Below are 12,402 nucleotides of genomic sequence, written 5' to 3'. Positions count from 1 at the left end.
AAACTGAGCTGTGTTGATGACTAATCAGTATTCTCTGCCCCTCAGGTCCCCAGAGTCCCTGTGAACGAACGGACCTGAGGATGGCCATCGTGGCCGACCACCTGGGACTTAGCTGGACTGGTATGAAAATGGTGCATTTGTTTCACCTGCCTCCCTATCCTCCCATTTTTTCCAATGATGTTTATGTCATTGTTAACGTGAGGAAACAGCGACCCCTACAGTGTAGTATCCCTCCTACACTGCAGATCTGTTTACTCATGCATGTATGTCAGTGGAGGCTGGTGGATGTCGAAATCAGAGGGCTCTTTCTAATGCATGGAATGGAATGAGGAATGGTATCAAACACATGATTTCTACCTCCACCAGTCTCCATTGATGCATGTACTGTAGGCTGCAGCATCCGAAATTGATGCCTGCAGAATGATCTGATGAAATTGATGAATAGATTTTTTGGTGTTTGCAGAGCTGGCTCGAGAAATGAACTTCTCTGTCGATGAGATCAACCACATCCGAGTGGATAACCCCAACTCCTTGACAGCGCAGAGTTTCATGCTGCTAAAGAAATGGGTCAGCCGGGACGGTAAAAATGCCACGAGTGAGTCCCTCGCTGTCTCTTCAAAGTATTTCCCCACCCTGTGGCTTCTCATTAAGAGTCTACAACCTACGCCTGACACCTCTTTTCCTATTAAAAAATACATGATAGTGATACATCAAGTTTCCTCTCTACCTTACTCTTCACTCGTCTCTTTCCCCCGTCTGACATTCCCCCGCTGCCCCTCTCATTCTTCCTTTCTCTCTCTATCTCCTCTCTCTCTCTCTCTCTCTCTCTCTCTCTCTCACTCACTCTCTCTCTCTGTCTTTGCCTTCCTGCTTTCATACTTTTAGACATACATCTATCTCATGATAGAGAGAAACAGTGTGGCTTCTTTCCAGATTTATAAAGATCCCAAGTGCAATGCTGAATATGAAGAGACTCGTCATCCTTTTCATGCTCCAGCAGTCTTCTAGCACTAACCAGGACATTCGGCTCAGTCCAGGATACGGTTCTGCGACAGCGGAGGCTGGTGGAGGTAGAAATCGTAGGACGGGATCATTGTAGTGCATGGAATAGAATGAGGAATGGTATCAAACACCATTCCTCATTCCATTCCATGTATTACAATCCTCAGAGTCCTCTGATTTCTACCTCCACCAGCCTCCCCTGTTCTGTGACCTAGTTTCCCTAAAAAACATGTCATCGCAAACGAGACGTGTCCAACCCTCCTTTCACCTACGTACACTGCAACGTATAAAAAAAACATTTCTACATATTACCTCTCAGTAATGACAAGGACAATTGCAAGTCTGTATGGGTTGAGAAACAGTGTGTATTCTATTCATGTCTTTCTTACAATGACTCTCTAATGTCTGTTTTTCGACAGCGGATGCCTTAACTGCAGTGCTGACCAAAGTCAATCGGATGGATATTGTGACTTTGCTGGAGGGGCCGATATTTGACTATGGTAACATTTCAGGCACGAGAAGTTTTGCCGATGATAACGCTGTTTTCCGGGATCAGGCTGATGGTAAAGTTTAGCTTTATCTAGCTGACCTTTTACCTCTCCTGCCACCTTTTAAGTTGTTCTCATAGAACTGTTGCCAAAACAAACAAATTGCTTGGCTTGACAACGGAATGTAATTTACCTATTGAGACTATTATACCCTATTTTAGATACTGTGTCTGACCCTTAGTTTTCCTCAGACTTTATTTTCTGTTCTTACTATGCCTGTTTTCTGACATGATGACAAATCAGTATGAGGAAGCATTAGCATGCGGAGTAACATGGGTTTATCTTTTCCTGGTCAGTTCAGAAACATGATTCTAATTCACCTCCTGAATTGACAGGGTTAACATCCAAATTCAAACCAACCTTGATGAAGAGGGTTAATATGTTATGTTATGTTAAGCACAATGCTTTTTCAGAGAGTCTTGGTCACATTCCAAATCCAAGACCTTTGTTTACTTTATGACTTTGAAAAAATCACATCGCATTCTTGCTCAAAGGTTTATGAAAAATGAATTTATGACCAATGCTAAGTCAATCCATGCTAACCAATTGCATGCTGTAACACATTGCTATGACCTGGCAAAGTACCTTTTACCCATGTAACAGGAAACTTCTGTATCAACCCTTTCTTCCCCTAATGCATGGTATAGCCATGGCCTCGCCATAGAGACCAGTGGGGGCTGGTGGAGGTAGAAATTGGAGGACGGGCTCATTCTAATGCATGTAATGGAATGAGGAATGGTATCAAACACGTGTATTTGATACCATCCCTCATGCCATTCCATGCATTACAATGAGCCGGTCCTTCAATTTCTACCTCCACCAGCCTCTCCTGATAGAGACTGTTCTGTTCTATTCATCTGTAGTTCTAGCTTAGTCCTCTAGCCTTCCTCCAGTCCCTCTGAGCCTTCCCTGGATAGACTGAGAGAGTTTCTTCCTCTGCGAGACCAGACTGCCTTGCCTCCCCTTCTCGCTCCCGCAGCCCAACCTCCAGGGCGCGTTATAACAGCTTATAACTGCTTATTAAGAGTCTTGTGCTGCCGTCGATGTGCTTTACCTGCCCCTCCTCACCCCTTCCTCCTTCTTGCCTCTCATGTTCATCCCCAAGTCCTCTCGTTCATGACTAACATGTTTTGTCTTGCTTTACTTTTTTTGTCACTTCTTTTTTTCGGCTTTATCCTTGCCTGTAGTATGTTTAATAGCACCTGAAAACCAAACCCAAAGCCCTGATCCCTCATTGATTGCGCAGGGCTCCTCTACCTCACCACCCCTCTCCCCTACCCCCACGCCCCTCTCTCCGAACCCCATGCCCCTCTCCACTACCACCACGCCCCTCTCCCCTGTCCCCACACCCCTCTCTCCTACCCCCACGCCCCTCTCTCCTACCCCTACGCCCCTCTCCCCTACCCCCACACCCCTCATCCCTACCCCCACGCCTCTCTCCCCTATCCCCACGTCTCTCTCCCCTACCCCCACACCCCTCTCCCCTACCCCCACACCCCTTTCCCCTACCCCCACACCCCTCTCCCCTATCCCCACACCCCTCTCCCCTACTCCCACGCCCCAGCTTCATACCTTGTCTCCCTGCCGCTCCTCAAGTTATGAATCCTCTATCTCACTCATGGACCTCACACCCTTCCCCATATTTGAACCACCTGATCTAACTCCTTCACCCCCTCCTCCAAGTCTCCCCCTCATCCCTCACTATCCAAGTGTCCTACCTACTCGGGATCCCAGTGACCCCAACCCCCAGCTATCTCCCTCTGTCACCCTATACGGGACTCCAGGTCGTGAATCCTTAGCAACCCAATTGGCCCTTTCATCCCATCCTGTCTCCCCACTCACCTTGGCCACCTGGCCCCTAGGCTCTCCTGCAGGGTCCCGCTGCCCTGGTCATGGCCCTTCCTCTCCTCCCATCCTCTCCCCGTCTCCCTGTCCTGATTGTCAGTGTCCTTGCGTGTCCCCTGTACCCACTGCTCCTCCGTCTCATTTCCGCATCAACGCCTCTACCCTAGAATTCTTCATTTAACCCCCCCCCCCAATCCTCTCCCTTCATATTCACTGTATGAGCATGACTGAACACCCACTCAAATCTTAATCATATAAACTCACTGATTGTACTCCATGAAAAGTCATATTCCAAGCATGCTTCAGTATTTGTCTCCTGAAATCCTGCAAACAAACCAATTTTTGTTTTAACAGTGACAAAGAAAATGAAATACCTTAAATACCTTAGTTTTCATAAAACTGTTAAAAGTTGTGATATACATATTTACTGTTTGATTCGTTTCTTTATGATTTTCTCTGTACCTTTTTCACAAAGCTAGCTCTCCACAGTGAATCAAAGTCACGCTGTGCTGCCCTACAGCACCTTTGTGGCAGCTTATGACACCAGTGTCACCACTGAGTGTCACCTCAATTACTGGGTGTTTTGCTGCATGCTCTACAGTCAGCCTCTGTGCCATTGTCCATGTCACCTAGTCCATGTGTTGTGGTGTGTGTGTGTGTGTGTGTGTGTGTGTGTGTGTGTGTGCGTGCGTGCGTGTGCGTGCGTGTGTGTGGGGGGGTTCCCTGTGTCATGTGTGCTTCCATGTGCGTATGTCATCTGTCACCAACAGATTATCACAGCATCCTAGCGGAGCTGCAATCCCCAGCCGAACTGCACTCCGATCCCCCCTTCATGGAGCTCCACCCTGACCCCCACCAACCCCCTACCCTCACCATCGACCCCCCCTTTGCCCAGTTCCACCCAGATCCAGACCCCCCTGCCCTCACCCTCGCAGATGAGATGGAGCCTAGCATCAAATTTGACACCCCCACCTGGAGCCCCCCTAGACCCTGTGAGCTATCCCTGTCCATTCCCCCCCTCGACCTAGATCCCACCGCTGCCCTCAGCGCAGACACGGCCCATAACGACCAGGTGCACCAAGTCGAAGAGGAAGAAGAGAAAGTGGAAGGGGATTTGAGCGCCAATCAGATTTCTCCTGAGCATTTTGAATTAGAAAAAGAGGTCAAAGAGCACGTTTCCTTATCTTTGTCACCACCATCATCATCATCATCCCCATCGTCCCCTGAGCAAGCACAGCAGGACGTTGTCCGACAGGGAGGGACACCTATGGAAGGGGCTGTGAAGGGGGACGGGGTGGAAGTGATGGAGGGTGGTGAGATGTTAGGTGAGAGATGTGTAGTGGTGGAGGAGGGGAGTAAGGTTGTGGTGGAGGGTGTTGCGGTGGAGGAGCAGAGAGACATGGTGCTGGAACCAGGGGGCAAGGTGATGGAAGAAGTAGTGGAGGTGGTAGAAGAGATGGGTGAGGTAGTGGAGGTAGTGGAGGACAGGGCTGAGGTGGTGGAGGTGAGGGGTGAGGCGGTGGAGGAGAGGGATGAGGTAGTGGAGGTGGTGGAGGTGAGGGGTGAGGTGGTGGAGGAGAGGGGTGAGGTAGTGGAGGGGGTGGAGGAGAGGGGTGAGGTACTGGAGGGGGTAGAGGAGAGGGGTGAAGTACTGGAGGGGGTGGAGGAGAGGGGTGAGGTAGTGGAGGTGGTGGAGGAGAGGGGTGAGGTGGTAGAGGAGAGGGGTGAGGTAGTGGAGGTGGTAGAGGAGAGGAGTGAGGTGGTAGAGGAGAGGGGTGAGGTGGTGGTGGAGGAGAGGGGTGAGGTGGTGGAGGACAGGGGTGGGGTAGTGGAGGAGGTGGAGGAGAAAGATGGAGGCCTTTCCCCTAAAGCCTGGGCTGTGGCGCTGGGGGAGAACGGGGAGTCTGGTTCCGACGAGGAAGAAGACAGAGACCAAGACGAGATGACAGAAGAGAAGTTAAAGTCACTGTTGGAGGAGTTGGTGTTGGAGCGAGGCTCAGAGGAGGAGGAGGAAGGCGAGGAGATGACAGAGGCCAGGGTTCAAGAGATTCTCAGTCAGGTGCAGCAGGCAGAAAAAAACGTTTGTTCACTTCCAGGTTGGCACAGCGATACATCCAGCGTCAACGTGGAGCCGCCCACCCCCGGCCGCAGTGTGAGCTCAGACCTGCTCGACCGCCAGGAGAACAGGTATGACACAGGTCTTTGTGGAATAATATGCAGGATCTCTGTTACGGGTTTAGGGGAAATGTTTTCCATCTCAAATTCAGTAACTTAAACTTACTCTTTTTGGGGGAAGTTTGGCAGACATAGATTAAGCCTAGTCCTGGATGCTCTTTGTCAAGGACCAGGCTTAGTCTAGGTCTTGGTAATCAGGACAATATGACTTCATTTGATATTGCGTAGCTTCACATAATGTCAACACCAGGGGAGGCTGGTGGAGGTAGAAATCGGAGGACAGGGTCATTGCATGGCATGGAATGAGGAATGAGGAATGGCATCAACTACAGAAGTTTGATACCATTCCTTATTCCATTCCATGCATTACAATGAGCCCGTCCCACGATTTCTACCTCCATCAGTCTCCTCTCATCAGCACCATCCTATCATATTCTTCATCTCGATATCTATCTTAATTTGGATGTGTGCTACTCTTCAATCGATCTCAATATAAACCATTAAGCATTCATAGTCTCAGCCTCCCACTTTTCTCTCCCGCTCTCCCTCCACAGCCAGGAGAACTCCAGTGACTCCATCACCTCATCATCTAGAGGAGAGTCAGGGAGGTCCAGGCATAATGGCGACCACTCAGAGCTTTCGCCTCGGGACGGCTCACTTCCTGGTTCACAGGACTCAGCCAATGGGGTGAGGAGTCAGGAGGGCAGAAGTGGAAATGGAAAAGAAGAGGGCACACTCGTTTCTGAGAAAAAAGTCCAGGTAATGCCGTAGAGTGTATACAGTGACAGCGTTATGTAGGATACGTTGTGTCATTTTCGGATGTATGGCTTCTGCATTGCAGTGGAGATAGAAATCGGAGGACGGGCTCATTGTAATACATGGAATGGAATGTGTAATGCTATCAAACACGTGTGTTTGATACCATACCTCATTCAATTCCATGGATTACAATGAGCCCATCCTCTGATTTCTACCTCCACCAGCCTCCACTACTGCATTGCGAACTGCTTATTATATACATCAGTATTCGGTGGACTCCAGTGTCTCTGCGGTTGGATCTGTTTTTACACTGGCAGTGACACATCCATTGGCTGCCCATCCATTCTAACATAACATCCTTGTTCCAGATGTGTTTTCTTGTCCCTAGTTGACCTCAGGACCTTGGGATTGCGTAACACTTAATCCCATAAACTGTACCTGTGTCCCCTTCTAACTACACCTTTTCCCCTGTAATATTGTAATCCTCCCCTGTAATCTACTCCTGTAATCTTGGTTAAATGCAGCAGCGTGTTGATAATGAGTCCGGCTCTGACGAGGAACGGACCGTCACCACCAGGGTGTTTCGGCGCAGGGTCATTCTTAAGGTACCTGGACTAAGGACTAAGGACTGGGTGGAGGTTCGCTTTGGTGTGGTGTGGTGTGGTGTGGTTTGGTTTGGTTTGGTTTGGTTTGGTTTGGTTTGGTTTGGTTTGGTTTGGTTTGGTTTGCTGTGGTTTTAGGTCCAGGCTATGGTTCGGGCTCTGCTTCTGGTGTGCAGTGGAGTGCTATGGCTAATATCCAAATGTGTGGGCAGGTGTGTGTGCAAGTGTGTGTGCAGACGTACGTGCAGGTGTGCGTACAGGTGTGTGTGCAGTTGTGTGTGCTTGCTCTTATGGCTTTCCCTCAATTTCATCTTAGTGCGTTGTGTCTGCGGTGGAAAGTCTAACTTTTGTGAATCTCATGAGAAATTCAGATATTCTCTGGTGTAGAAGTTTGTTGCAAGTTTGGTTGGTGGTGGTGCTGGTTCAACAAGGTGTGGTTGTGGTTTGCTGTCACGCTACCGTGAATTGTTGTCATGAATCAAGTCCTACAACTGTAAACACTTACAGGGAGAACAGGCGAAGAATGTCCCCGGCGAATCTGTGACAGAAGAACAGTTTACCGATGAAGACGGTAACACCATCACTAGAAAAGTAACATATGCTTTATACTCTCTCCACTCTCCCTGGAGAATTGAACTTCTATACTCTGCATCCCATTACCACCCCCATCTCTCTCCGGTGACCATATCTACATCTCCACCCCTTTCCCAGGTGATCAGAAAGGTCATTCGCCGTGTGTCCACGGTCACACCCGAGGACCAGGGTGGGGACAAGGGCAGGAGGGACAGAGGAGACCCCTGGCCCACACCTCACTTCCCTGAGGAGGAGGAGGAGGAGGAGGAGGAGCCTGAGGTTGGCATGGTGACAGCTTTATGGGGATTCCCTGTAGGTGTCCCAGGGTTCTGAGGCCAAACTGACAGCTGACAGATCAGAATCTTTGGACTTTACCTCAGGGTGGGGGTGGGGGTGGGGGTGGGGGTGGGGGAGGGGGGGCGTGATTTGCTGTGGTGTGGCTGATGCTACCAGTGTGTGCGTGTGTGTGTGTGCATCTATGTGTGGGTGGGTGGGTGTGACACTCAATAAAGAAGATGCTGAATACACCAATGCCCCTCTAATTGGTTGTGGGCTGGCATTGAAAGACTGAAACTGGTGCCATCGACACTTACATTAAATTACTAAATGCTGTAACTCTTCGAACAGGCCATTCTCATCTCTGAATGATCTATCAGAGATTTTAATGCACTTTATTATTCAACAATTGTAATGTGTGCTGACAAACAATATCTCTTTTCTCAGGAATTAAAACACTCACTCAGCCCACTCACTGTGACAGCCCAGCTTTCTCTGTGCGGTGTGGCATATGGTATCATGCTAACTACTATGCTAATCATAACATTTGCTTCTGATGCTACCGTAGTAGTCATCATCTGAAGTGTTGTTGTTTGTTTTCTTTCCGGTCTTGCTGCTCTTGGGTTCGGGTTGCAGGTTGCTGTGTTACCTTACCACTGGTCAGAATGCCCTGAGTTTGGCCCTCTCTCACCCCGGTGTGTGTGTGTTTGTGTGTTACAGCAAGCAGATGGAGCCAAGAGCAGGAGAAAGGAGGAGAGGAGGTCGGGAGAGAAGAAGCTTCACTCGTAGGGCTAGCTCTGGGCTCCACCAGGTACTGAACTATACTGTCCTTCTCCAAACAAGGTGCCCCTGGCCCCTTCACTCTGTTGGACTAGTTCAGAGATTCAGCAACAGAACATACAAGTATTCATCAGGCTAAAAATGATTTAGTGATATGATCAGTCATACTCTTGATCATGTCATATACATGACACGATACGCATATGGTCACATATGATGGTAATACAAGTATAAACAGAAACTTCTGAATCTCAAAATTCCCCACCACACCCCACCACACTCATTCTCCCTCATCGGCTCTACACTCTGTTGCACTATACTTTGTTATGTATTATTCTCTCTCGACTGCATGCTTCTCCTCTCTTCTCGCCTGCTCTGTACTCTGTACTCTGTACTCTGTACTCCATCCCATTCCACAGGCTGCATTCACTCCCAGTCAGTCTTTCATGTGTCAAAGTGAAAGGCTGACTCCTGGCTGGCTGTGTTTCTGGCAGTGTTTCTCCCTCTGTCAGCTGCGTGGGGGAGGGAGTGACTCAGTGACAAAGGGAACGGGGATAATGCTAGGAACCCACCTCAGCGTATACTGCCGCACAGACACTCTCTCTGTCTATTCTAACTCTCTCTTTGTCCACCAAATCCCCCCAACCAGGCCAGCGCATAGACACTGTTATTGTGCGAGAATTACATCAAAGAGAGGTCGCTATCTGATTGGTCGGTTTATTAATCCCCCCCTGAAGGTGTTGCTGTATTGAACCCCGTGAATTATTCTGTTTAAGCAAATCTGAATATATATATATATATATATGGGAGTGGCTGTGGCATGCACGTGAACCCTGACTCAGAGGGATGGTTTCTATGGCAACCGCGGTCCCCATGACAACCTGCAAATCGTTTAGGCCTCTTCAAGCACTCTCGTGTCATCTAGAGGATGATTTCTTCCTGTGGATTTGTGGGCGCCTTAACAACCCTGCCACATTTACCCTGCACAATCCAGATGGTTGAAGCAGCAGTAATAGTACGAAAATACTGTAGCCAACTGAATAAGTGCAAACGTATTGAGTAAACGTAGAGGTAGGATAGGATGTCGTTAGCCCTCCCCCAGCAGGGGAGGACGGGCTCATTGGACGTGCTCGTTGTAATGCATGGAATGGAATGAGGAATGGTGTCAAACAATGATACCAATGACTCAACACAATTATCTCAGTGGGTTATAATCACCCTTTTTTTCTTTCTCCTTCTCCAGGTGATCTGTTTCCTGGACAGAACGGTACAGACTGGAATCCTCAAGGAAAAGAGAATTTCAGTCTCTAGTGCAGTCTGCAACTTCCACTTAAAACGCATGGTTTTCAAGCAAGAGGACTTGACCCGTCTGATTTTAGCATGAGCATGAAAAACTCACTCCCTGTCAGTTGAGAGATCTCTGAGGTTCTCACTTCCTGTCTGTGGACATGGAGGATCCTGCTTCCTGTTTGTCGCTCAATACGTGCCATTGGTGTCGGGAGACCTTTAGAGGAGCATCGTCGTGACAACGAAAAGGACTCCATTATAGACAAACAACTACAGTGTAACTGGACACACACTTCCCTGTGACCAAAGATGGCACACAAGCTTAATTCAAGTGGTGGGAGGAAAAAAAAATACAAAATCTCACAAAAACTAAAAAAAACTAGAAGAACACTTCTGTTCCACCTCCAACACTCGCCTTATAGTTTTTTCTTGGACCCATAAATGTCAGGTTGTAAATTGCTGGGGGTTTTTTTTCCTTTTTAAAACCGAAAATAACACAAAGGCTTTTTTCTGTATATAAATTACAATGTGTAAAATTCTAAAGTGATGAGTTACAGGTTGAGAAGGCACTAACAAGAGAGAACTTTACAAGTGCTTTCAACATTATTATCAAAATGGTTCCACTTTTAAGGAAGATTTGAGTGTACCTTCACTTGTTCTTGTATAATTAATTATTATAGCAGGTATAATGTTTGTATATGAAAAAAAGCTGGTTCGATTTTAACAGAGGAAATTTCCTGAAAATCTTCTGCGAATTTCAGTGATTCTCAAAATGGGAATTTATTGAATTCTGCGAAAGCAGTCTTTCAGAGTACTCATATTTTCATGCATGCTGTTCACATTATTTTAAGTACAATTTTTACAAGTTTGCAAACACTGTATTAAATGAGAAATAAAACCCTTTATCTGTGTACACATAGCCCTAACATTTGTCACCAGTTTTATATTTGAAATGAAAAATACCATAAAAGCATTTATGTGTCTGGGACAGGGAACAGGATGAAGAAATGTTGTTCTATAGCTTTGAGGGTTTAATGTACTGTTTGTCTATGTAAAACTGAAGGGCAGCTTCTGCTATGAGAGAGAAGTCATCTGAATGTAAATGCTACTAGACTGGCTCCCTGTAACATTATAACTGTATTGTGTGTGTTGGCTATAAGGTGTAGAGATCTCTCTGTTCGCTGTAAGACTGTTTGTAATCATTTTAGCAGTGTGTCAATTGGTTTTATAAAGGCTGCTGTGGTTTTAAAGAACATGGGGGCATTTAATTTGGGGTTTTGGTGAAGTATTTACTTAAGTTTAATCTACTCACATAAGGACACATAAGACATTATTTGATTGTAGCTCTTAATAGCATTATGTATGACAAAAACACTGGATGGTCAAAACAATTATTTAAGCATAAAATAAATTGTGTTTAACTCTGAAATTGTGTGATCTTTTTAGGCTTGAGAATCTGTATATGCAGTGTCTAACTAGCATTGTTTTGATAGCTCATTGGCAATTCCTTTGCAGTAGATGATCTTTGTATTGGTTTGACTAGAGGCCCATGTAGTTCATGTGTGGTGTTAATCTGGTGTGAAGGTTCAGACATAGTGTGCTGAAGATGTTAATGCTGTGGAAATAAAAACCATGTAAAGGACTTCATTTTTTTAGGCAAGTGAAGTCGTTTAGGGTGTTGTATCATATCCCATATCCTACATGTCAATCAGGGGGTTAAGGGTCCTTTGATATGATTGAACTATCAATTTTGTCAATTTTGTTTGATATGTGTTTTCACCTGAGCGAATTTTTCGATGTACAATTCTTACTAACAGAGTGAAGCCATTGAAATGTAACTATTCTAGCACTTTGGTTATTCAAGGTCTTCTTTTAGAGGCTATAGCAGCGATGACGCCACCACAATGTTTCAGACGTCTTAAAAATTCAATTTAAAAAAAAACAAAATAAAAATGCATTGATTTTGCAATCCTTTGAGTTTGTTTCTGTTTTTTCTTTCCTTTCAGGTGATACTGTAGCTGGGTTTCTCTTAGGCTTATAAGAAATTGCCATGGATTGTTCTGAAATGTTTAGGCTTACGGAAGGAGGGTTCTCAAGCAGGAGGTTCGCATATATCAATGTTATGTATAGTTAAACAACTAGTAAAACATAATATGTTATTCTTAAAAAATATAAGAAAAATAGTGTTTTCATCAACTTTGAGCTATGAACTTGGAGCATGTGGGTCAAGTTGGCAACTCATTGCAAAAACCTGCTTTTTGCTACATGTATTATCCTTTTGATGATCAGAATGCAGATAATGAGCAGAATACAATGTATAAATCAGAGGTTCAACATCTTAGAATCTGTCATATATGCCTATATTGTGGGAAAGAAATCCTCAATGATATTAAAATATTCAGCAATTAAAAACCAATCCATTTGGGAGGAATACTCTCAAGGGAAATTGTGGACCAAAGGGCATCTAGACAATTGTTATTTTATTTTATAGAATGGAGCTTAAAGTATGCCAAGTTCTCTTCCCTGTCAAATATAGTCACCTTATTTCCATGCAA

General features: G+C 46.1%; 1 protein-coding gene across 1 annotated transcript in view; it reads left to right on the top strand.

The window, feature by feature from the left end:
- Nucleotides 1–11,796, top strand: part of LOC310805852 (ankyrin-3-like) — a gene marked incomplete at its 5' end in the record, with an annotated part of 100,897 nt that extends 89,101 nt beyond the window's left edge. The window contains 7 exons of the mRNA XM_083671683.1: nt 46–120; nt 464–595; nt 1,422–1,502; nt 5,492–5,582; nt 6,125–6,329; nt 8,501–8,591; nt 9,804–11,796. Coding sequence (XP_083527809.1) covers nt 46–120; nt 464–595; nt 1,422–1,502; nt 5,492–5,582; nt 6,125–6,329; nt 8,501–8,569 — 653 coding nt within the window. The 3' untranslated portion in view covers nt 8,570–8,591; nt 9,804–11,796. The remainder of the gene's footprint in view (nt 1–45; nt 121–463; nt 596–1,421; nt 1,503–5,491; nt 5,583–6,124; nt 6,330–8,500; nt 8,592–9,803) is intronic.
- Nucleotides 11,797–12,402: the final 606 nt, after the last annotated feature.

The sequence above is a fragment of the Argentina silus genome, assembly GCF_951799395.1.
Source record: "Argentina silus genome assembly, chromosome: 6".
NCBI lineage: Eukaryota > Metazoa > Chordata > Actinopteri > Argentiniformes > Argentinidae > Argentina > Argentina silus.
This window is presented reverse-complemented; position numbering and strand designations above follow the sequence as displayed.